The following is a 26,238-nucleotide window of genomic DNA, read 5'->3' as shown; positions in this document are numbered from 1 at the left end:
GTATTGCCGGCTTCTGACGCAAACTTTCAACTAGTTCTCGTTAACAAACGTGATTAGGGTCGAGTGACTTACGAGACGAACGAAAGATCTATCGCTTGATCTCTGTTTAACGCTGTTTAACGCACAGATCGTAGGATAGATTAGAAATTCTTGCTTCCGTAAATTTTCTACCAGAGATTCTGTCTTTCTGAGCTTCGATGATCGATGGCAGTGATGCTGTAAATGAAAAGCTTTTAGCTTTTTGTAATTTGAAAATCGTTACGACACAATTAAATCAAATAACAATTTTTATTAATATAAAAATTGTCATTATAAAAATCAATGAAGTATGAAGTATCAAATATTCGATACGGACGTGTAATTTACTACGTTATGGTATGTTCATTGAAGACTGAAAGAAGATTAGTATAGAAATTGCTCAATTTATAGGAATGTAAAGGCAGATAAGACGCGTAATATTTGTGGATTGTCTTCGGAAATATCAGGTCTCTTATCGTTTAAGTTTTATGGTCTAATTTTGGAGTATTTTTAGTAACATCTTAGCTATTTATCCTCAAATATGTACTTTACTGATATATTTATCGAGCAAAAACGAAACGTCGGACGAGAGACACACAGAATACCTGTATTCATTATCAAGAAGCCATTTTCCCACGCGACTAAAATTTTTCATATACCAGCTTTATTAAAATCCATCTACCGCATAAAATTTCCTTTATTATGCACAGAATTCATAATATTACTATGTAAATGTATTCAAAGTTTTATTTGAATCTCTGAACAAAGCAGCACGTATACGAAATTTAAGTACAAAAGAAGTTAAAAATTGTACGATTTCGGATGTCACATCTTTCTGTTTCATCGTAACAAATAATCATATACGATATCAAGTTACATCGTAACTATCTTAATAGTTAATTAACGATTACTGAACTTTACGACGCGTGTTCCATTTCATTCGTCATGACTATGAGACACAGTGCATTTCGCCGAGCTATAACTTCAAGTCCAAAACATATTAATCTAATCCAAATATCGTTTAAAACGATTGGATACGTCCCATTTTGACTTCTCAAAATTTCATTAGTATAAACTTCGCTTCTTATTTGCAAGAAAGTCAGGTTCAAGGGACAGAAAACGAGCAAAACGGCGATTATAAACAAAATCGGTAATTAAACTCGATCCACGTTTATTGAATCGATTAATGTTAACTAGCACGAAGCGATTGTAGGATACTTCTGATTGATTTACTCGACGCACGTCCGACTTCGGATGTAACGTTGGAACTCGCGATTCTCGCCGTTCTCTTCTCTTCGTCAGAAATCCGAAGAGACGAAGCTCACCGGTGTGATTCACAGTCACGTGCCTTAGAAGATCTCGACCCGTGGCCACGAAGTAATTACGGGGACGACAAGATAAATAATCGTCCGCCCACGAAGCGCATAATTCCCCTGGCAAACCATAAAACGCCATGTAATTTGTTGACCGCTGCTCCGGGAAACGCTTTCCTGCTTTCAATCTTGACTTAACGTCAAAACTTCCTTAAACTATTCATGCACGTACATTTGCAAAAAATTCGCACATCGAAACGACTATCGTTTCTTAATTTCTCCATTCATATTTCCTTCTTTCAATCAATCGTGTTCGTGGCTTATATTATATAAATTATTGTTAATGAATCGATGCAAGGGAAATTATACGTTTGTCGTTGTATCGATGCTTGATTAAGATTATGCAAGCTTTTAATTTTACAATAGCTTGTGTTAGAAATTATTCGGCTCGGTTTATAAATAGAAATTTTATCGTATCATAGACATTTGTACATTTGGATAAGATTTAAACGTACGGAATTTTAGTAGCAATTTTACAGCAAGATATCCAAGCTGGTCTTTATACGTAATACGTACTTTTTTTATAATACAATAGGATGAAAGAAATGTGCGAGATTTATAGAGATTTACAGCAATTTATTAAGATTTAGAAATCTAATTAATATAATTAGAAAAATATTAGCAGTATATTTGTAATTATCTAAAGAATTTATGGAATGCACTTAAGTTACACGTACGCAAACGTTGTGATTCATATTCTGAAGCATGATCTCTGCTATGCTTCGCAAGCGGATCACGTGTTACAGAAACCTTGACAGAGTGTGGCGTCGTAACTGACCTATTGTCATTTAACGTTATCGAACAAAGACATCGGACACTCGGTTTCTGTGAAATGTATCTTACGGGTTATCCGGAAATATCAGGAAGACGCTAGCGTTTTATTCTTCTGTTTGTCAGTTCTTGTTTGGCAGACAAGCAGCTCATTTATACCAGCGATTAATTTCTGTTTTTCGAATCAAAACGATATTACAACCGGTTATAAACACTTGTTATCGTATTTCCTCATAACCAGACAATACGTTGATCAGAAACGACTACGATATTTTAAGTTTGGATCTGTCGTCGCACGAATCATAGACTTAGATCACTTTCCTTTTAATGCTATTATACCAACTTTCGTATCATTGTATGTATTATATGGAGTTCTGTATCTCCATCAGAACTACTCTTTCAAAATCAGACAGCTGCTTTTTCAAGAGAACTTTTCCAAATTATATGCAAAATTTAAAAATATAGAATGCTTCATCGTTGTCCATTTATTTACGTAATTTTTAATTCACTGTCATCACTTTGCGTTCATTCGTCACCTATTACGTTCGTCTCTTTTAAAGAGAATAACAATTTTCAACATCGCAAAAGGATTTTTATTTCTATGGAAAATAATTTCAAACAAACGAACTTAACCGAAGCTACAAATTAAAAAATTATGTAAATATTAGCCACGAGTAGCTAAGAACAGCTAAACGGAGGAATTAACTGTCGATTAATCCGCGGAATTAATTAGTAGCCGGTCAATTAGCCGCGTCGATGTGTTATGCTGGTCGCAAACGAGGATCACGGGATGCTTAACGTCTTAATTGCCAACGCAGATTGTTGTTTGCACGCTCGTGAACGTTGGTTGCACAGCGAGCCAAAGAACACCAGCTGCGTTTAATGCAACCGTTTTTACGATAATGCAACGCACAGCGAACTAGGTAAAGCGTTAATCGGGTCGACTGGTTAATTGAGTTTGTCGACAATTTTTCACGACGAGTTTTCGCGAGTTACGCCGTTTTCGACGCGTATAAAGCGTGAAAAGGCACACGATGCAATAAAGTAGCGACGTCTAGGATAGTTAATGCAGTCGTTCGGTCGATAGTGCGATAGTTAAATCGTTTATTGCGGTTTTATGCCACTTGGCGGAATTTAAATTCAGTTTTGATAAGGCTCGCTCGTTTGGGACTGAAGTAACGATCAATTTAGATAGCGTCACTGTGATAAGTCTATTGAATGCTATTTCAATTTCATTTTTATCGCTATTACTCTCTCTTCTTTTTCTTCTTTTAAATTGTTTTCTATTGCAAGTAGAAATTTAAAGCTTTTAAATAGACATAAGTCGAACTGAATTAAAAATCAAATCAAAATTTAATTAATTTACCGGACAGTAAAATAACATCCTGTTGGATCAAGTTGAATTAATATTCTTCATTTTCGAGATGATCTTGTATTAAATCAATCCTCTTCATAAAATGATGGTAAAAGAAGAATAATTTGTTTTCTCGAAGAAAAAATTCCGAAAGAAAATAATATATATTGTAATATCCCAAGCAAAGCTAAATAAAAAATTGAGACAAGAAAAGAATAAAATATACGACGACATTTCCTAATCATCTTTAAAGGGTTGCACTTGACTGTTCAATTAAGTCGCTCGCTGGCAGAGCTTCACGATGACAACCATCTTCAAATCAACGTCACGCGTCATTCGATCGATCGATAAACGAAATAAAAATAGAAATTGTGTAACTACTCGTCTCCATTCAAATTTTATACCCACAAGGACCGCATTCTATATTCGTGATCCGATCAATGGACTTTATTACGTCAGGATTCTCTTTTGCGCAAGGTCAAAGTCTCCAGTCTTTCGTTTTCATTCGTCACCTGCGAAACAAAGGTCAGTTCTATCGTATTTCGGTGCTACGTTCGAAGTTTGTTTTCTGGAAGTCGGATTTAGAATTGGCAGAATCCGTTCGACCGTTGTTTTAGAAAACAATCGGCTTTTAGCTGCGGGTTTTAGCACGATCAATCATCCAGACTATTTTCAGATCGTTGACTCGCCAGATGCGAACACGCTCCCCTTGACATTTATTTTCTATCGCTGAATGATGGATTTATCATCGTGATACACGTGTCTTTTAATCTTGATATATACGTATTTCGTTACGTTGGAAATTCCAAAATTTTGTTGAGGAAGGCGGATTTTTCATCGCTTATTCTAAGATTTTTCTAAACATTTATTATACTTATTTAGCGTGCCATTCTATTAGATATAAAACGTTAATATATTATGTGTAATTTATATTTGGAAATCTTCGATTTAACGAACTAAACTTCCTTAAAAATACGATCTGTCTTCATCGTGAAGAGATCGAAATAATTCCTGAGTAAGTTATTGCTTTCGATCCACGATGTATCTTTGCGAGTCGCAAGAAAAGTCGATTTTGCTTTTATCGTCGAGTGCAAGCTTCGACTAAACGAAATTTCGTACGCACCGATGTAACATGACGCGTTGTACGACACGTACGACCAGACAGCGGATGTTTATGCGTCTATAAGAAGTTTTTAGAAGCGCGAAACTACATGTACACGACGCGTACAGTATACAAAAATATACGACATATCGAAAGCAAAGTACTCATTGGATATATTTAGAGGGTGCGATCAGTTTCCACGATATTTTGCTTTTATTTCTTTGGTTTTATTTTACGTTGACGAAAATGTTAATGTGTCGTCCACGTACGAAAGCTTGACGAATAATGAAAACAACTATAGAGTAATTAACGATAATGCCGATTGGATAACGAGTAAAACACGATTATACATGCTGATTGTACGTATTTGTAGGTTCGATTAAATCGTTTGTAGAACATTCGTGTAATTGGCCCGACTGAACTTTATCGTTTTGATTTGCATCGATAGGATCGATGTAAATGGTACGTTTCTTGTTGGCCAGTTCCGATAGACTCGATTAAATCGAGTCGATACGGGACCAGTCGATATATCAACAGGTAAAACTGTTGCTTTCACTGGAACATTGATTTCCTGCGCGTAGCAAGCTACATTGAAACGTCGCCCCGAGAAATTTGCAGCCTTGTTCCGTTATCTTCGGTTGGATCGACGTAATTTATACAAAGCATCGTAGCACGTAGATACCATTTTCTGCTAATTACAGGTATCCCGCTGTTTCTGCTTCTTTTCTGCCAGTTCTTTTCTTTTTTCTTAATGTTTGTATGTTTTCCGATAAGAGGGTGAAATATATTAACAAGTAGCTAGTAATTATTAGGTTGGTCTATGCAGAGTTGAAGTTATCGGCGCGCGTGATTCCTCGTTTCAATTTGATGTCACGCATTTCCTTAAAGTATTGGAAACCTGTCTCGTATGTTAAGATGGGCAAGATTGAAATAATAAAAATTCGAGAGTAGGAAAAGTAGTGAAAAAAAAGAGAAAACGAACAAATAAAAGTACTTAAGAAAGAAAACATTTCAGTTATATGGAATAGCCAAACGACCTCGGCTCCGCAATCCACCTGTTAAGCTTCAATTCTTTAATAATCAACGCTAAATGTACATCGTATATATATTTATTGATGTATTTACTAAATAGAATTTTATACGAAAAGCTTGTAGGAATTTTCGTGTAAAATTATCGTGTGGAAGACAAGGAAGATATAAACAAAAAAGTGTAGACCACGTTGTATTTCCTTGTCGTTCGTACGATAAGTTTTACAACATCAAAGTTAAAATGTCTTTAAAACGTCAATTTTTGATCCAAGCATCTGAATACATTTTTCTAGAGAATTAAAAGAACAAATCGGATGATGTATAAAAAATATAGAGTACCATTTAAAAAAATATAAGATCTCATGCAAAAGAAATGTGTTGGCCTCGAGATCATGCAGTCCTTTCCACCTACATCGTCGTTGTATACATACGTCGAAATATTTTTCCCGTGGAACCGAATATTTCTCGTTCGACCAATTTTTTCGTATTTTCTCCCATTTTGGCAGAAACTCGATTATTTTATAAAGGATCACCTGAATGAAGGATGCCAATGAATAAGTATCACGCAATCTCTTTTCGCTGGCCAAATTCACTTCAAGTGAGTGAGATTGATCCCATCGGGCTATTTCTCCATTTTGCATTGTCAGTGATAAATTTTCTACCACATGATAGCTCCTAATTAAAAAAAAAAAAAACTTTTATCCGAAAACTATTTTTCCATCCCTTACAGCTCGCGAATTATGACGGAAAATAGCCAGCTTTTCAGAGGTGTGGTAATTTCACCCCCTCGTAAAATGAATCTGCGTGCGTAATACCAATATATCCTTCACGTGTCCGCAGAATTTCATAATTTTTCGAATCTATGGGTTCCCTTGTAAGGAATCATAAGGCAGAAAAGAAAAAGGAACGAAAGAAAGTAAGGGTGACATAATTTGGGTATGCGAGGGCACGTGACGACGCTGTGTCACGTGTCTTTGGGACGTCGCGTCTCATCGGTTCGACGATTAAAAGCTCGTTAGGTCGGCCGCGCACCAGGCATTCCTTGCGATGCGGTGTCCGCGAGAGATTTAAGGCTCGTTCACAGAGTAGATCCCCAAAAGGTCTGCACTGGACGCGGAGGAGGGCGAGAGATAGGATCAGGCTTCTACATCCTACAGGATCGTGGCGAGGCAGCCTCTCACAGGCCAGCATACGGTATCTAATCTGGCCACTTTCGGAGCCGCGGGTAGCCGTGTTTTGGCCGGGGATCGTGTTAAGGGGATTTACATTCATTTCGATCCTAATAACCCGATCCCTCGGATCCCGATTTGGAACACGATATCCGTCCACTCCGTGTATACGTATACCCACGGTTTTCCTTTTCTCTCTGCTCCCTCTCTTTTTCTTCTTTCGCCTTCGTCTCTCTTCTAATCCTCTTCGAGAAGAGCATGCTCCTTCTCTCGATCTCTCTTTCGTTCGTTTTTCATGGACCGCGAGATACGCGACGAGATTCTTGAGTTAAGGACATTTCGGTGGATCTGTGGTAACAGTGTGTGAATTTTATACAGTGTGTGCATTATATTTCTTCCTTTTTTTTTTTCAAATTTATAGCAAGTAATTACGAATAAAGGTCACGTGGAACTCTATATTTTTTGATTTTTTTTTTCTTTTTTGGTTTTAATGTCGCTTTATGATTAAACAGAAGAATTTTAACGACGTACACGAAAATGGAAACCTGTTTGGTCCGAAGATATAAATCTTGTAAAAGTAGCTGATATATCGACGAAGTTTTGTGCAAGCCAAAGGTATAATTACCAAGACAAATATTTATTACTGCTTTTTGCATCCTTCGAGCGAGATGAGAAAATACACATTCACCTGCAAAACTAAATGAAATGGCGGTTTTAATAAAGAATAAAGTGCGTTGAGTTTTAATGCTGTTTCTTCGAAAACGAGATAGAAATTGTAAAAGTGTCAAAGGTTAAAAAGCGGTGCCGCAATAAAATTCATTAACCTCGAATTCTAAACTTTTCAAATAAAGAAGAGACAAGTCACACTCCTCAAATAAATCAACCTTCACAACCACGTCCATTCATCACGAAACAGGAAACCAGCGGACGATTCAGCCAGAGCCGTTCAAAAAGATATCTCGCCCATCCTCCTTCGCTCAAAACACGCGTCATTCTTTCGACACAATAAGGCGACACAATTACTCAACGAAACAATCACACTAACCAGACGAGACTAACCCAGTCAACCGAGTAACCCTGGCTGCCCATAAAACTCGGATGTACGCGTTTCAACAGCTTTCTCCATTGAAAAAGCGAGGGAAGCCGAGAAAAAAAGTCGGCTTTTAAATAACTCTCACGGGCCAGGTGAAAGGCGTAGGACGTTTCGTGTCCTTAACTTAAAAGCTCGTCGTGTATACTGCCGCTAAAAGGTCTTGAGAGTATCCGGACACTTGCTTCTCCTCGATGGAATGTAATTCGATTAAAAATTTATTAAGAGGGGAAATTTGCAATTATTTTTTTCTTTGTCATTGTCACAGCTACTGTTTTGTTAAGTATGTAATTATTTTACAGTTATTACACTATTTTATAGCTATTTTACTTGCGGTCTTTTCTCTGTTTTATGCTTAGTATCAATCGTTTAATCAGTCATCCCGTTGATTTTATATGAAACTTTTTGGATTTTTACATTCGCACCAGCGAATCGTTCTTCTCTTTGATCAGATCTTGCGAAAATAATCCGTTTTAGGCATCGAGTGAATGAAAATAAATTAAAAATAACTTTCCCTCCATGAACGTTACTTATTTAGTTTGCGATTAAAGCTACGCTAAAATTCACGTTTAATAAACTTTCAAGCTACGGTTTACGAGTCGATTCATCGATATTTTAACAAAGTTTTATGATAAGAAGAATAATTGATCATCTGGATATTTCTGACCTTTGCCTCGCACAATGCCGTTACGTGTGTCAATAATATCAGCGGCTTTCTTCGCCGGAATGCGAAAGATGTGTTTCGCCTTTAATGGTCTTCTTGTGTTCTCTTGTTTCGAGTTTATTGCTTTGCTGGACGTTTCTTCCGTGTTCTGTTTGGAATAGAATATTCCAGCATCGAGTAGTTGTTCTCTGGAAGTGTATTCTACTTGACGGCAATTTCTCGACGCTCAGCCCTTTTGTTTCGCTTCTTTCTTTTCTTTCCACATCCAGCATTTTAGGTGACGGTGAAAGTATTTCGAGGATGCACACACACTCGAGGAACGAAGTGTAAAAGCCTTCTCTCTCCTCTTCTTCGCGCGAGTGGCCGAGTGACGAGTGGAACGTTGGAGACGTTTTTAGAATGCTTCACGTAATTGGAGGGTTTCGTTGACAATTAATGGACTCGATAAATAGAATAACCGCTACCGTAAATAGCCGTGTTAATGCATTTACGGAGTACGGATTGTTTGGAATCTCGAAATAGTATCTCGTCCTGGTTATTTGAAGAACATATAGAACGTGGAAGTAGGTGCGAATCGCTTAGACAGAACGCCACTCGAGACTGTAACCCAACACGTCGTGCGTTGTCCAATTTTATTATTGATTTTTATTCGTTTATTATCGTTATACGACTTACCATACGTGCGTCGACTAGAACGATAAATAATTACGACGCTGCAGTACGCTATAATTAATTGACAATTATTTGAAACAGCAGGCAATTTATTTTCAAGAATCTAGCGTAAAGAGGTAAGCATAGTAAACAGTCAGAAGTTCCGTGAGAAATTTAGAAACACAGTGCCGGTAATTGTCGTTTCTCTGCATTTCAATTTGCCAGCTTCATCGGTATGGCTTTCGACCGATCCCTACGATACCTATCAAGAGAAACATCTTCGAGCCGAATAAAAAAGGATACAGCGTAGGGAGAGGGTGGTGCAAGAAGCGACGCCTAATGCGAGAAATAAATGAAAAGGAAAGCGGAGGAAGGAGGAAGGAGCTGAGAAGATTGAGTGACGAGTCAGTGGACGCGACGAGGCGTGCACCGATCGCGCGGTTCGAGGCTTCATCACCCGCGGTCGCGTTCGTCGTAGTTTCTGTCGACGACGGGCGTGATGTGGCCTCAGGGCGAAAACAACACGTCCCTCTTCACCCTCTCTCTCTTTTCTTTTTCTACTTTCACGTAGACTTCAGAAGAGTTCAGAGTCTCTCTCTTTCTTCGTATAGTACGCGGTCGATCGTCCCGAACGCGGTGACTCTAACTCGAGCGAACGGTAATCCGTTCCCACAGACAAAAGGGCCTCGCAGCCCGTCGACTTCGATCTTCTTTCCACCACCTCGACTGGTCCGTGCCCGTGATCGTGTCTACCGTGCAGGTATGTAATAAGGATGTAACCCGAGCTGACCGGGACAACGAGTACCACGGCCCGCGATCGGTTCCACGGGACAGGTTCGAGGTAACTTGGATCGCGTACGATCGTTCGATCCACCAAGCCGCTTCCAGGAAAAACGCTCCTCGGACTAGGCTAGAAATTAGAGAGACGATGGTGTTGGAAAAGGCTTTGGGGTGGCTGAGAAGTTAGGGTAGCTGAGGAAGTGGGGTAGTTGGGAAGTTAGAGCGGTGTCTTAGGGTGGTAACTTAAAATGTTAGTTCGGTATGCGTTAGGTAGGGTTGGGTAAAAAGAGGTGCAGAGATGCAGGTTCATGCGTTTATGGGATTTCTGAAAATGCAAAATTGCACGTGACATGCGATGATACGTAAAATGTATATAGTGTGATTGGTTATAGAGTATCGTTAAACTAATTAGTCAGTGAATGAGTTTTTGGTATCGATTGGAGAAATTTGCTCGGCGGTGAACAACGAGCTTTTGCGAACTTTCATCTCGTCTGCTATGCAAAAGTGTGTTCGATCCGCTACAGTCGTTGTAACTTTGATGATAATCCACTGCAATCACGTGTTATTGCTTCCATCGTAGTAACTATCGCAACGCAAAAGGAAGAACAATTTGTAGGTAGAACTCACGAATTCTTGAAATGGAATTTCTCACTTACTATTTATAAGGAGGAGGTAGCTGTAATCTTTTTGACGATTTCATGTTCATATGATTTCCGCAAATTTTAATCAGACGATTGTTGTAATTATTCGCGATAGCTAAAAATCTTCTCGTGATATTCTTGTTTAATTTTTAATCAGCAGTCAATAGCTCGGAATAGTTCATTTATATTACCCCATCAAATTGGATCTTCTGAGAAACAACATCTCACACGTACCAACCTCGTAATTAATAATTAATAATTAGTAATTGGTACTTCTCTGACTTTGAGAAAATATCCATCAGCTAAGAGCAGCCTAACCATATCCCCACACAACATGTCCGCCATAAGAATGCTGACATTGACATCGATCAAGTTGGAACGCGTCGGAAGTTCAAAGTTCTTCTCGTTAGGAATCTGCCATGAATTATTTATCCGCTGATCAATCGATGGTCCCGCGTTACGTCCAATCTTCCACGATTGTGTAGCCGTGCAGGTATGCAACAAGGATGTAACCTAAGCCTGGAGGACGTCGACGAGATTCGAGACTGTCCACGGGTCTCGAAAATTCCATACGAAGATCGAAGTTCGCATTCTGTAGGCTTCCAGGAAGTATGGTCGTCTCGTTGTCCGAAATTTAATTCGAAGTTGCCGCCAGTGACCGCAAAAATTGTTGTGATCGATCGAGATCATGGCTACGGGCATCTTTCATGGCCATAAGCGAAGATACGAAGTTGAAGACCTTAGTTCATCGAGCAACTTGTAAACGGTAGAACGAAAGAAGCTATCGATTTGTAGCCGGATTTTTCAGTTTCCGGAAAGAAAGAAAATTGAAGTTTATGGTTCATCGAGACACAAGAAATTATCGATTCAGATTCAAAATTTCCAGTTCATCAAACGATCTGTTAATTAATGGCGAATTAATGAAACAGAACTTTCGACTCGAAGTCAACATTCTCGATTCGCCGAACGAATTCTAAACGAAGGAGCGGAAGAACTTGTTAACGTAAACACGAAATTCTTCCTTTACCAAGCAATCTCTGAACGAATTCGTAAAAAGAACTGTCGACTCAAAGTCGAAATTCTTAATTTACCGCGTAAGAAAACAGAAGAAACAATCGATAAAAAGTGGAAGTTGTCGGTTATTTGCCGTTCGATGCTTGTTGAAGTACTGGTAATCGTGCGCAGCCGAGGTGGAAAGAGCCGAGAGGGTGGCGGGATGAAGATGAAGAAGCGTGAGATAGGTCGTCCAGGAGCGAAGGCTCTTGCTCTTCACCTGGTACCATCTAGAGAGCTCGACAAACACTTGACAGAGCTCGCGCGAGTCTTCTTCAAAACACGGGCCCCATTGTTGCCGTGTCATCTCTTTGGGCCCTGGGCCATTGTCCTCCAACGCGTGCATTACCAATCGTTCAGATCGATCAACCTCGTGTCTGCCATGCTTGATTCAACATTTAAAAACGTCTATTTAAAAATAAGGAGACAAAAGAAACCGACAGTGAAGATATTGCTATTGGCATACTATCAGAAGATGATATATCAGTGATTGTAATTGAAGAGCTACTGTTGATGTAGTTGAGCAGGAGAAAGCAAGCGGTTAGTTATAAAGATAAAAAAAGATAAGAAAAAAAGAGTTTATAAAGTATAATAAGATACCAGAATTTCACAAAATGGATTTATGTGCAATAAGAGCAATGAATGTAGTATATATCACAGAATCTGATGACTGTTATCCATGTAATAAAACATTGTTAGCACAAAAGCTAGTAAAATTCATAGCGTTATCAATGCTAAACTTTCTTTTATCCGCCAGCAGATATATACGCACGATATTCAGCCCCAGAAGCAAATACAAAGGTAGATTTAGAAATACGCGACGGGTTAAAAGTGTATGGAATTTTGAAATTATTTTATCCTAGGAAAAATGTAACTCGTCGTTTTTTATTCCTGACGTTTGAAATTATTCGAACGACGTCTGTACCACCCAACTCTTGCTTCTCTTCCGTATCAGAATTAAACCAGAAATTCTATACGGAACCCCTACTTGTCTTTTACGATATCAAAGCGAACTAAAAACCCTCTGGTATTCGTGAAGAACGATCGAAAGAACGACATGGCGCAAAATCTGCTCGGCAAAATCTTCAGGAAGCAAGAGAGTGTGGAGAGGAGGAGGGAGGAAGAGAAGAAGAAAATGACGTTTTACGCTCGAGTCGGCGTTTCTGAGTAGCGGAGTGAGGGGAGGGGGGTCGTTTAAAGCCCCATAAAAGAATCATCCGGGACATCTCACTGTCTGAGAATTCGAATTCCCGATGATCAGCGAACCGATAAAGGAGCGCTCTTGGCCGAGCTTGGTGAGACGAAGTCGGAGGTGTCGAGGGATCCGTTTCCAGCGAAGCGGAAGTGACTTCCTGACCGGAGATCAGCTGACGCCTGGGCGGTTCGTCTCTAGTGAATGGAATATCGAGAGCAAAGAGTAGAAGAAGCAGTCTGTGGCCGCTACTCTCTCTTTTTTCGGGGCCTCGAATCATGCTGTGAAGAGAGCTTTGGAAGAAGAGGTGGAGGAGGTGACGAACGAAACGCCGCCTGGTGGGGAGGACCACGAAAAGAAATCGACCACGAGAGGACCAAGAGACTGGGAGAGATGGGAACGTAAGCGGGAGAGAAGAGCGGAACGTGTACGAGGCACTGAAACAAGAAGAACGGAATAAAAGGTTGGTCTGGACACGAAGGTGAAGCTGAGAAACGGGCCTGGAGGTGGAGAAGGACTGGAGAAGAGAACCGGCGGGGGCGGGGCCCAGAGTCTGGATACTGAGATGGAGCCGAGTTCACCATCTTCGTTCATCTCGGGACCCAACCCCCTTTTCAGACCCAAACCTGGCCCATCTTTTCCCTTCTCTTCTCTCTACCCTTCATTCGTTCACTATCTGTGTTCTTCTTCGTCTTCTTTATTCTTTGCGCCTTTCCTTGACCTTCTCACCTCTGCTTCCAGCGATTCCGAGGAATGGCAGGAAAGAAGATTCGAGCAAGGAGCGATACGTTTAAGAATTGAAATACGCGGCTGAATTCGAATTGTCGAAACGAAATCAGGCCACTGCGATTTTCAACTCGACATTTAACGCTAAAAACACTAGAAACGTTTCTCCTAAGTACTTGTCTCTCTTTCAAAGTTCTAAAATCCACGAATAATAATTTTCGAATTCGCCAGTGGGTCGTTCAATTTCTTACAAATTCTTGCGAATCGTGCATTTGCTGCAGAAAAATATCAACCAACCAATTTCTTTTCGTGTATTTCTTTATAATTCCATAAGAAGTGACAACAGCGTCAGAAACATTTTACTTAATTCCTCGATGGTCAAAATGACCAAATAAAGGAGAATACTTTGATTTATTCTGTCGGATGAAAATGATACTTGAAACACGTCACGATAACTAATAACGTATCTGATGCCAAGCCATAAAAGGTAATAAAGAGCTCCTCGAAGAGCAGTATAAAGCGGTGGTATGAAACGGAGCAGACAGTAAACTCATAATTCGCCGATAAAAACTTGGCGTATACGGAATTAACATTTTTCTCCGGCTGACGACGCAGTAAAATATCACTGATATAACCAAGCGATATCTCTTCTCTAACCAATTCCGCGAGAACCATCGTAGAAATGAAAAGTAAAAGTTAAAGTAAGAATCTAATGCGAATCACGCTGTTCGGAAATACGGAATTGAAATTGCTTGACTAACTCGAGTTGGTTAACCACGTAGCAGCTGGTCGTGGAATTAACACGGCCGCTCGGTCGTACGAGATAAGATACGATGCATGTAAACCAGGTGTAAGTGATAGACGCTCGATAATTAACGGGTATCGAGGTGAGAGACGAGGCAGAGATGGGTTGCTCGAGCTGGAAGACATTATCCCTGTCGTATCCATCATCCACCGAAAACTGGTTTGCTTTTTGTCTTTTATTCGCCTTTCGTAACGTTCCTCCACTCGCTAGTCGTTCGAGTTTCTTCTTCTTCTTCCTCTTTTTCTTCCTCTCCTTGGCGGTGTGGAAAATTTTCGCGTAAACCTGTCGGCGGCCGTGTTTCACGCGTCGTCGACGATCGGATTGTAATATCGTGAGGTGTCACGCGCGTATCGCCATCGAGGAGGAGCTACGCGTCGATACGTGTCCATTCACGCTCCGCTGATTTTTCAGGCTTCGAGACAAGTTGCTCTGCACTTTCACTAACCTTTCGCAAACCAATTTCGGCGAGATCGTGTTTCGTCTGGCGACGCGCGGACGCCTGGATACCTTGGTTTCTATTTTATTGTTTAATCTTACATCGAAATGATCGAAACTTCTATTTTGATACAACTCGCGTTATTTAACTTTCCAACGAACAAACTATGTGACAAGAAGGAAATAAAAGAAGTACGACACCGATAATAAAGCGATAAGTGGCCGCCGACTACAAATATTAAAACATGTGATAATATTCGACGCAGATTGAACGTGTTTCGCTGCTTTTATTTCCCGGTTACTTTATTATAAATCAGGTCGTTTCATTCGCGTAATACGTGTCTTACGTAAAATGTCAAATGCTACTTTTCAATAATAATCGATAAACAATAATTATTACGCGTAACCACTGTGATTATGGAGAACCAAGCCGGTTACGTTTTGACTTGCAGTTTCGTCGTTAACATATGTCTTGTGAAAAATAAGCGACAATCCGAATATCTTTGAATAGCGTGTACCTGATCGAGAATCAAATGCAAATGAAACTTCGAAAGAGTACTAAGATGACTAATAACCAATAAGAGCACGAGGAAAGATTAAAAGGAGAAAAACAGAAGGGGCATAGAAGCGGCAAGAGAAACGAGTGGGAGGATGGAGAAAGAGCACGAAGAAGGGAGGAAGGAAGAGCGAAAAAGTAGAAGGAGGTGATAGAAAATACAAAAGGTGGCCGGGAAGAATGGTGAAGAGGCCGAGAAATGTACCGGCCGTGGCGCACCATAGGGTGCCTTGTTCACCCAGCGGGGAATCCCCTGAGCCCCTCCCAGACTTTACATCTATTTACAAACATTTTGGCAGACCGGAGATAGAGTGAAACGGAGAATGGTAGAGAATGCACGCGGTCGGCCAAAGCCGAGAATGTCGGCCCTTATGAAAATCCATTTCGGCTGAAAAATGGCCTGGTCCGTAATCCATTAGGGGCACAAGGGCGGAAGGGAGGCAGACACGGGGGTGAAGAGGAGGCTTAAAAAAATAAAAGAAAAAAAAGAAGGAAGGGAGAGAAAGAATAGCGATCACAAAGAGCGTGCGCGAAATATTCCTTGAAACGAATCGTGATTCTTGACTCGGGTCAACGATCAAAAATACGATTAAAGTATTTTTAATTAACGCGTCGTTGATACGATTTTTCGTAGCCTCGTCTGAACCAAAGAAGACTTTCCGATATTCGTTGTTTAATCGCGTAACTTTGACGCTTGTTGAGCTTTCCCTTCTTATTTCTGTATATACATATCTGTTTTAATATTTTTCGTATTATAATTTCGCATAAACAGTCTTAGCGACAATAGTAGTTTTGAAGCTACTCTGCTTAATCTTTAGAAGTTAACGTCGAAAAAAGACACATTGGGACATTTTATCACAAATGAAATTCCACCCTTAGTACATTTTCTTTGGATTAAAAATCAATAAAGTTAAAGAAACGTAGTTGCTTTATTATTTCGATATTCAATGTTATTCGATAGATAGGAAAGTTACCGTTTGCAGGAATTACAAATAACACGGTAACAGCATTTATTATGGGGTACGGTAGTATCAAAATAAGTATGCATATGAGAGAAATTGAATTCATGATAGCGTCCTAGGGTTAAAATAAAAATTTAATAGCAACATATAAATTGTCACAAATCCTAATATTATGCAGTATCCACACAGTAAATTACCAGACAAAACAGACACGTAAAATATTTCCATGCGAGCCCGAGCATTGACTCTTTTACTCTTTCTCAAGTCTAATGTTTCCCTGTCTATTTGACAATGTGCTCTAACATAGTACACACTGTTGGCCGTGCAAATTATTAACGTCCGTTCAAACACGCGCTTTCTTCGGAAGCGATAAATCATCGGTATGAAAACACATTGTGTTTGCCCTGTGCACTTCTTCGTTGTGTAAATTTGCGCGGGTTCCACTACGAGGAACTTCCTTCCATACGCAGATTCAATGGAAATCGTGGATAACTATGGGAACAAAGGTAATTTTCGAAACTTGGGCCGCGCCCTCGAAACGGCGATTCACGGTGACAGATCGCACCCATGAGTATTCGATAACAATGGGCTTCCCCTTGTGCCGATTATCCCGCGATGAGTGCGCGATTATTCGGAGACGCATTTTATTGCAACATATGGCCAATCATTTTGTTCGATCTGTTGGTAAGCGGAAAAATAAAACGGAGAAATTTAAAAGAATTATAAAGGTAATTCAAAGCTACGATTGTGAAAAATATTTCAAACGGTGCATATATACTTATCGATTCGTGAAATGTTAAGTTCAGTTACTTTTACTTTTATTTTCTCGTTCAGTTAAAGCCGGAATTTTCTATCGAATGATGTTCTTAGATATTTGTAATTGTAATAATACATTCTTTGATGAAAATCTGATATTCATGTTAAGAAATGTATAAGAAATTTTGCCCTAAGGAATAAGAATTTACTGTACATAATATAACTAGGTATTATAACATTTATATAGGCATTTAACATTTATTTTTTAGCAATTTTTTAAAATATTCTTTTACGTACATAAACAATCTGATCTACTCATCTACATATTATAATAGTACTACTTAGACACATGTTTTGTTCAACTCCTCTAACATATCCTGAGAAAGGCTCAGACAAACCATCAGATATAGTATTACAAGTTTCACATCTTAAACATCGTCATACACAATTCTTATATTTTTAATTCCTATCTACCATAAAAGGTGGAAAACGTATATCTTTTATCTCCAATATCACGAAAGCAAGAATTCCGTGAGACATTTTATTACGCTGTAAAAAGCTATAAATCCCGTGTATTCATGAATTTGCAAGGTTTAATTAAAAACATTAAAACTTTTTAATTTTAAATTCAATTAAAATTTCAACGCAAAATTATCTTCACGCCTCTCTATATCCAATTCTATTCTATCCTATTTTATCTTATTCTGACGGCAGGAAACCAAGAATCCTTTGTCATTTTATTGCACTGTAAAGAGTTAATATCGCTGATATTCAAATAATTGAATGAATTTACAAAATTTATTTTCCAAATTAAAATCTTTTCAATTTTAGATTCCATTAAAACTTCAGTACAAAGCCCTTCACCTCTTCTCACCTTCGCACAGAATAACCCGACATCCGATATCTATTCTATTCTGACGCCAGAAATTTTATTACATTGCCAAAGTTCCACTTGCAAACTAAAGGTCCGATCCCGAAGCAAAAGTTTCGCCATTAGAATTTCAATGCAGAACCCTGGAAATCCTTCTCGTCGTCGCACATACTCCACCCTACGTATGCCAAAATTCGTGTGGAAATGCATGCGACGCCAGTTGCATCGGAACTCAAGTCGTGCCGTTGAAACGATGGTTTAAGAAGACGCGAGAGGCGACCGACAATACCCGGTTCGACAGCGGGGCACGAAAACGAGACGAACCTTACAATACCGCGAATTTGCAGCTCTCCTTGCGGCAATTAGCCCCTATTGAGCGGTGCACGACAGCTCGAGGGACCGGTCCCGCCTTCTTCTTCGTTTCGTGCTGCTCGACCTCCCTTTTCCTCCCCTTTTTCGTCTCGCGGGTGAAAAGCGGGCTCGTTGCTCTCGCGGCACAGTGTCACGGCCACGTGCACGCGATCGCCACAAGCGAATCGCACGCCCATCGGCTGTCGGATGAATTTCAATTAAGCGGCACACACGCGGTCCGCCTCTCTCAATGAAACGGAGCTGCACGCCTGGTGCCGTGCCAAGCGTCGCGCCAAACATGTCACGAGATATCGTGCACTGGCTCAATAGCTATCCTTAAATCCTTTTCTCCGTGGCGGAACCGATTCAACGAGAAGAATTCTTTCGCTGCTCTCGGTTAATGATCTTTGCGTGGGGACAGTTTGATGCAGGATTTTGAAGTTTCGATGTATATAGCAAGGGAGAGGACTATTCGAGATTCAACGTCGCAAAATTCAGAAGCTCGAACTTTATACCGCACGAACAGTATGTTGTCAGCGGATTTTTACAGATACAAATTCATATTTGTGTTAATACAAGACATGGAATTCAGCCAGAGGTTCGTTTCGTTTATTAAAGGTACTTTTCTTTGGGTGTTTTATATATTTTTGTGTATTACATACATTATAAATTTCTCATAGATGAATAAAGATCTGTAAAGTTTACATATCTGATTATACTTGTTGCATGTTATGAGATCTCAGTTTTTAATTAATGATGGAACAAATAGAAAATATTGAATACTTTAGGTACAGTAAGAAATAATATGGATAAAGTGACTAAGAGTCTACAGCAGTTGAAGAATTTAAATTAGTTTTCCTCGAGTCTTACAAACTTCTTACATTTCCCACAAGTGCATGAATCTCTGTGTTCTAATTCTTAATTAAACCACTCGCTGAACCTTATGTTGTAGAACAAACCAAAAATGGTACCTGTAGTTGTCTACCAAGATTATTAAATTAAACAACAATTTTCTCGAATCCCCGTAGCTTGCCAGATGTCTGATAAATGCATAAACTTCTACACTTAATTAATCTACCCGCCACAGCCATGAATAATTGATTTATGTGCAATTTACATGCGAAATAAGCTAGACACAAGCCTCGTGGTTGCCTACAAGAATTGTTAAATTAAACAAGATTCACTTGGATCCCCCATAGCTTCCCAAATTTCCCATAAACGCATAAATTTCTACACCCTAACTCTTGATTAATGTACTCGCTACAAGCCAGGGATAACTTACTTATATCACACAATAAACCGAAAACAGCCCCTGTAGTTGGCTACGTGAATTAAACAGGGTTTACCGGAAGCTCCATGGTTTCCCATAACCTAAAGTCACTGGTATCCTCGAGCACACTTTCTCGCGCGTTCCATTGACCATCAATGCTTCTCCTCCTGTCATTCAGGTATACAACCAGAATACAGAAAGCATAGAGAAGGATGTCTTCTGCTCTTAAGTCGCGAACGAGAGAAAAAAAGAAGAAGAATAAGAAAAGAAGAGGATCGCTGTGACTGAATGATCCTCGATACCGATCGTATTTATACTCCTGTTTGCCTGCTAATTCGCCACGGACACGACCCTTAAAATCCTGGTGTCCGGCCAACACACGTATTCGTTTCCCGTTCTACACTCGTTCCAGGGGCCGTTCGTTTACCTGACCGAGCGGTTGCACGCGGCGCGACGCCTTTTTCCGCGTGCATCCGCGTGAAATCGCGTAAATCCTCGTCCAGACGCGCCTGTAAGGAAAATCGCGTTAAGCGGAACTGTGAAGGAAAAACTAGCTCGAAAGGAGGGTCCAGCGTGGTTCACTGTGTACGGAGATGAAAAGAGGAGAAAAAGGCCGTTGTTTGCGTTTCACGGATGGAAGACGAAGTCGAGGGATTGGTCTCGCGCGAGAGGGTGCCTTAAATACGAGATAGGTCCAGAGGATTTTCAGAGTCATCGGTTTTCTCTGTAATTTTGACGGGAAATGTGGGCGCGATAAGGAAAAGAAATTATTCCACGGTTGTATCAATATATTAGATTGTCCCTAAAGTTTCTTTCGTTTTATAAGGAAACAATAGTCGCACAACATTTTTTGTTTTATATTCTTTTTATTGAATTATGTATGATACATTTCGTTCTATTGAAACAGACCCAAAATTTTGGGACGATCTAATATTATGAACCTGAAGTCCGTCTTTAATCAATCATTGATGGTGGAAATAACAAACGATAGACATAGGAATTCTATTATTCATAGAAATATTCAAATTCTATTATTAATAATAGAGATTAACGATATTTCTTATGCTTTTGCAAGCAATAATGTAGTAGAATTCTGGATTTATTCAATTTGTGTTGGATTTCTAGAGAGGATTAGGTTCATGGAAAGAAAGGAAGAGTGTTTCTTCTTCATTTTTGTTGCGTCGAATATCTTTAAATTATTTATGGTTTGTTAGGATTCTCAATTCCCTAATATCTTTATTCATTATCCTAATGCCACCATCATTGCACACTTACGGTTGAGTTACTAAATGTTGCAAATTATCAATCGAGTAACCCGAGGATGCGTTTTGTTACAGAGGTGTAAGGAGAAGCTGAACACCCTGGCTATCTCGGTAATGAACCAGTGGCCGGGAGTGAAGTTAAGGGTGACAGAGGGTTGGGACGAGGAGGGAAAACACGCGACGGATTCGCTGCATTACGAGGGACGTGCCGTCGACGTGACGACGAGCGATCGGGATCGCTCGAAATACGGAATGTTGGCGAGGCTCGCTGTCGAAGCTGGTTTCGACTGGGTCTACTACGAGTCTAGGTCCCACATTCACTGTTCTGTCAAGTCTGGTTAGTATTCTTTATTCATTATTTTCTCTAATTAGATGGCCTTGTTAACTAAATCATTTTTCAGTTAGAAAAATTACTTCAAACATAAAATTAATTAATTAGATCTATTATAAAGAAAGTTCTTTTCTCTTCTTTTTCCTTTTTCTTTTATCTTAGATGTTGGATAATTTCTAGAAAGATGTACCGAATTTTTGCACACACGTCTCAAATTTAGATATTTCAAAAGTACTTTAGATTTCATGTAATTTTTAGAGAAATGAACTACTTAAAAAACAATTAAATTACATCGGGTTTCGATGCAATATATTCTAAATTTGTAATATTTGAAATATTTTTAAAACACCGCTGCTGAATTTCCATTAACTTTTAAAGAAATAAATCGCATTTGAAAAACGTTCTTCACGTTGAAATATCCTAAGTATTTTAAATGTAGGTATTTATCGATAAGAATGAAGAGGAAGTTATTGATCGATAAAGGCAATCTGCCGAGAAGCTGCAGTCGACGCTCTCGTGTAATTTGTCGTTACGCTCCTTTAATTCGGCGGCTTCGATTAAGTTCCGCGTAAATTTCAATTACCAGGGGCAAAAACGATTTGGCTTGTCAGAACCACCGGTGCTACAACATAGTCTCTTGCATTCTATTTCCACGTTTCGACCGGCGAATATTAGATTTTCTAATATCGTTATATGAAGTTATTATCTCGCTTTAGGAAAACTTAAGAATCAGTGGTATTTGCACAGACATTTTTAAATACGATATTTAATATTCTTGTTATAATATTCAGTAGATGAGACAAATTTTTACTCAAACTATGTTTCTTCAAATTACGTTCGTAAATGAGTAAAATTAAATTAAATTGCAGATATCGATGATACGGTGTCACTTGCTAATATTTTTTTTTCGAGAAACGATGTAACAAAAATGTATTCGCTGGTTCGGAGAGATCCAGATCTATCTATCGATGCCCGATAAATCGTATTATCGCTATCAATCAACATTCCAGTGGAGACACGCGTTTGGATGTTCCGCCTTGTCACGGTCACTTCATTCGTCACGCAGAAATAACGTTGGCGAGCCAATGTTCGAGTCACCTAACCATGTTATACGTTTGTAATCGTTTCCGGCACCTAATTTCTCCTGAAATCTCTTTAAATCACGCGCGCAATTTACAGTCCTCTAGATATCACCGCGTTTTATGGAATATACGAACGAACGATCGTGGAACCGTTTAGTAATTAATTTCTAGAAGCATCAAAGCTTGCAATTTACGATGCAAGGTATTATTTCTGCGAATGCGCAATTTTGAAATGGAAATAAGAAGCGAGAATTAGCTGCGGGCAAACAGATTTATTAAAACTTTGTAAACAAATATTTATAGGACCGTGAATCCCTTTCGATAATCGATGGCTGTTTCAGTGAATTGTGGTATCAAATCTGTTATACGAAGAAATTATAAACAATTCGTCGTGCGTACGATGATATTTCATTTTTACTTTGATCGATGCTTGGTTGGTTTATTTATGGAAGAGCACCACTGCTGCAAGAAAATCTACTTGCTGCGCCATTTACCTCTCTGCCAAGAGGAAGTTATCTGTTTTACCGACTTGTATAGATCTTCAAGGTATTGTAGAAAATGATCGCACTCGGGGAAAGAAGTTATTCTACGAGGATAGAGGCAGTGAAATATATCTTGTATGCCAGGACCTATCTATCGAGGATAACAAAGAATAACGCGACAATTCTTTTACGCGTTTCACACACAGCATATACATAATATATATTTTGTAAAGTTTAAACTGTATTTAAATATGCTCTTTAAACTTTAAACCATGATTGCCTCACGGAATTAGAAATTAAAAATAGCATATCGAAATACTAATTGAGCGCGATTCCATATAATATCGATTCTTTGGAATATTCGCGTTACAAAATATTCTGTTCTACTTGATTCTATTTATTTATTTGGATAAATCCACAAATCCTGAAAAGAATCAAAGAAAGAAATAGAAGAACAAGAAGAGAAACCGATACGGTCGAACCTCGGTAATTCGAAGCTCAAGGAAAGAGTTAAATAAATAAAGATAACACAACACAAACGAAAATTCGACGTGCGCAAGCTTCGTACAATGGCACAGTCACGCTCACTTTTCCAGAAAATGTTAGTACTTTAAGCTTTCCCTTGAAACTCGCTTTATTCAACGCACACGTATGCAAAAGTTGACGTTGGTAAAACGAATGGTAAAAGAAAAAGATCCGGAGGATGATGGCAATTGTGCGCTCGACTGACGAAAAACGACTAGCTTCCACGGATAAGCCCGTGATCGAAAGGCGAAGAACCAGAGGTACGGCCTGCGTCGTCTTCCGTTACTTGAGGCAACCATAACAGTTAAGAGAAAGGAGACAATGCAGGATGATCGATTTCTCACATCTTGTGGACGCAGCATAAGTACACTTCGAGTTACAGAAGCACTGACGATAGAAGTTGCAACTTACAGAGGTAAACTTTGATTTATAGAGATAAACTTGGATTCGTAGAGATCCGAGTATCCGAAAGTGGAGTTTCAGAGGTAAAAGAATACATCTATGGATATGTGGCAAATAATTCGAGTTGAAGTAAGTTTTATTGCAGCTTGCAATGGTTTTCGCAACGGAGCGGAAAGCAACGAAGAAAATTGTAGTCTTACAGAAGCTTTCGAGTTACAGAGGTTCGACTGTGATAGAAATAAATAAAAATGAAAAAAGAAACAGTAAAGATGTGAAATTAAATTTGTATTCTATCGTACTGTATTGTATTTCTTTATAGTATCGAGGCTTCTGCCTATTACGATCTTTTCTGTGCACGTTTGTTACATTTTATTTCTATCGTGATCTATTCCTTACAGTTAAGTCTTCATTTCATTGTCAATCTGAATCTATAGAAATCCAAAATATCTAGCTATATCCTAACTTATCATATAGATTATATCGTATAAATTATTATACTTATATCTTCTAGCTCATTTCGTCTCGTTATTGTAAAACATATGGGCTAAGGCATCTGCACGTATATTTCTATGCTGTGCGAAATTCTTCCAAATGTCCAAATTGGACAAATTGAGAATGTAAGGAATTAAATAAAAAAAAAAAAGAAAAAAAAACAATGCTGTGTGCGAGCATATGCTGTCAGTCTTTGATATTTTATTTTAGTTTTGGTCGTTGTTTTTGGAGAAGTCTTCTCTATGGAGAAGCAAGAATCTCTCGACTTTGTGCTTTCCTTTGTGAAGTTTGCTAGCTTCAATATGCGCTTTGCGGTTTTTATTGTTTCTGTCCATTTCTTATTCCTCAATGTGGTTAGTCTGATTTCTCTACACACTGTGCAGTCGCCTGGTACATGCCTTTCTATTTTCTGTTTCTCCGGCGTTACATGGTTGACATAATTGGTCCTCTTCCAGTTTATATTTCAGTTCATTTCCTATCATCGTTGTCTTCATTTCTTTTATCGACAGCGTGCAACTAGATTTAAGTAAAGATGATAAGGTAAAAAGAATGGCCAGATATTTCCATCGCATAATTCAACGTTGTCAATTTTCGTTACGAGCGAGAAACGTTCACAGAATGGTTGGACGAAATTTCTCATAAGCTACATACACCGCGGGTAGAAAAGGAACGTTAAAGAGGACCAAACACGAGGATTCGGGGGTGCAGGCTCGTTTCGTCGGTTTGGCCGAGGCTCGAGTTTCAAAATAAATGTCAATAAATCTAGGCTTGCCTGTCGGCTCAAATTAGATTCCAGCGTAACAATCGCTGCGAAATCGATACGAGCCGAAAGAACGATATTCGAGAGACCAAGGGAACGGTCAGTTAAGAGAAACAGGTATCGTCTGTGGACGCGAGCCACGCGTATCACGATTTCAACGCCCTCGCTCCATTCTCTGATCCATCTTCCTAGATCGATCGATCGATCGATCGATTTCCTTCCAAGACCCTTTGCCCGATTTACCTCGAGACGATTCTCTACGAGATTCTCCAAATATCTGTTCTGCTAGATTTTGTAGTCTGATGTGGTTGAACTTTCGATCAGTCGAAAGAAGAGACAGAGAAGAAAAGATAGAAATCGGTTAATTCGAGAAAAATCATTCAGGGTGGGTAGTAGAGCTTAATTTTCATGGAAAATTATTCTTGGTCAAACTATAATGGAAGGATCAATAAAACATGTAATTGTGCGAACGCACGAAGGCTTGGAAATTCATACAAAATGTTTTAAGCTTGATTTTAAACTATACTACAATGTTTTACTATTGGTTGATCTAAGAAAACTTGAAGTATGGAAAAGATCTTGTTATCGAATCGTATCTGACTCGATATTAGCTGCGTGATATTCACCCCATCGGATGTCCGAGGGTTAATCAGCTTACCCAATCCCTTGGCGACAATTCACGCAATCGATATTCTCCATCTTTCTCACGATCTCCTCCCCTAAACTTTCTTCCAATCAATTCCATGCTCAACCCACTTGTGCAACGATGTGTCGAATAATTCTACGAACAAGCTTCCACCTCTTCGAATTCATCCTCTGCTTTACTTCTATATATAAAGAAAATCTGCGAATAAAAGAAAAATAACATTTCTGTGGAAGACTCAACCCCTCCAGTGCTTTAATTTCGTTTACTGAATATTTTATCAACCTATTCCTTGGTTATTCTGGTTTGTTGCATTCCGTGTTTAATAGAAAGACATTTTACACACAGTTTGAAAACATCGTCGAGTCAAATAAGAAGAAAAACCTTCAAAGATAGCTAAAGATTGTTGTCTCACACATACACACATGCACAAAATCTGACGACTATCACTTGAGTTATGAATGAAAACATGCTTTTTAATTGCTGAAAAGGACGATCGGCCAGCTGTAGCTTCGCTAACTTCAAATTTTCAGCTTCAAATTCTCTACCGTACTCTTCATGTTCGACTCCAGACTTTCTACCGATTCCTCATTCTCAACTTCAGACTTTCTACCGACTCTTCGTTCTCAACTTCAAACTT

General features: G+C 39.1%; 1 protein-coding gene across 4 annotated transcripts in view; it reads left to right on the top strand.

The window, feature by feature from the left end:
• Nucleotides 1-26,238, top strand: part of LOC126923895 (sonic hedgehog protein) — an 84,497-nt gene that overhangs the window by 54,071 nt on the left and 4,188 nt on the right. For all 4 annotated transcript variants that reach the window (XM_050737831.1, XM_050737830.1, XM_050737828.1 and 1 more), the window contains one exon: nt 20,957-21,218. In XM_050737831.1, the coding sequence (XP_050593788.1) occupies nt 20,957-21,218 (262 nt within the window). The remainder of the gene's footprint in view (nt 1-20,956; nt 21,219-26,238) is intronic.

The sequence above is a fragment of the Bombus affinis genome, chromosome 14 (genome assembly GCF_024516045.1).
Source record: "Bombus affinis isolate iyBomAffi1 chromosome 14, iyBomAffi1.2, whole genome shotgun sequence".
Taxonomy (NCBI): Eukaryota; Metazoa; Arthropoda; class Insecta; order Hymenoptera; family Apidae; genus Bombus; species Bombus affinis.
Note: the sequence above shows the minus strand (reverse complement) of the source record. Positions and strands in the feature narration are given on the sequence as shown.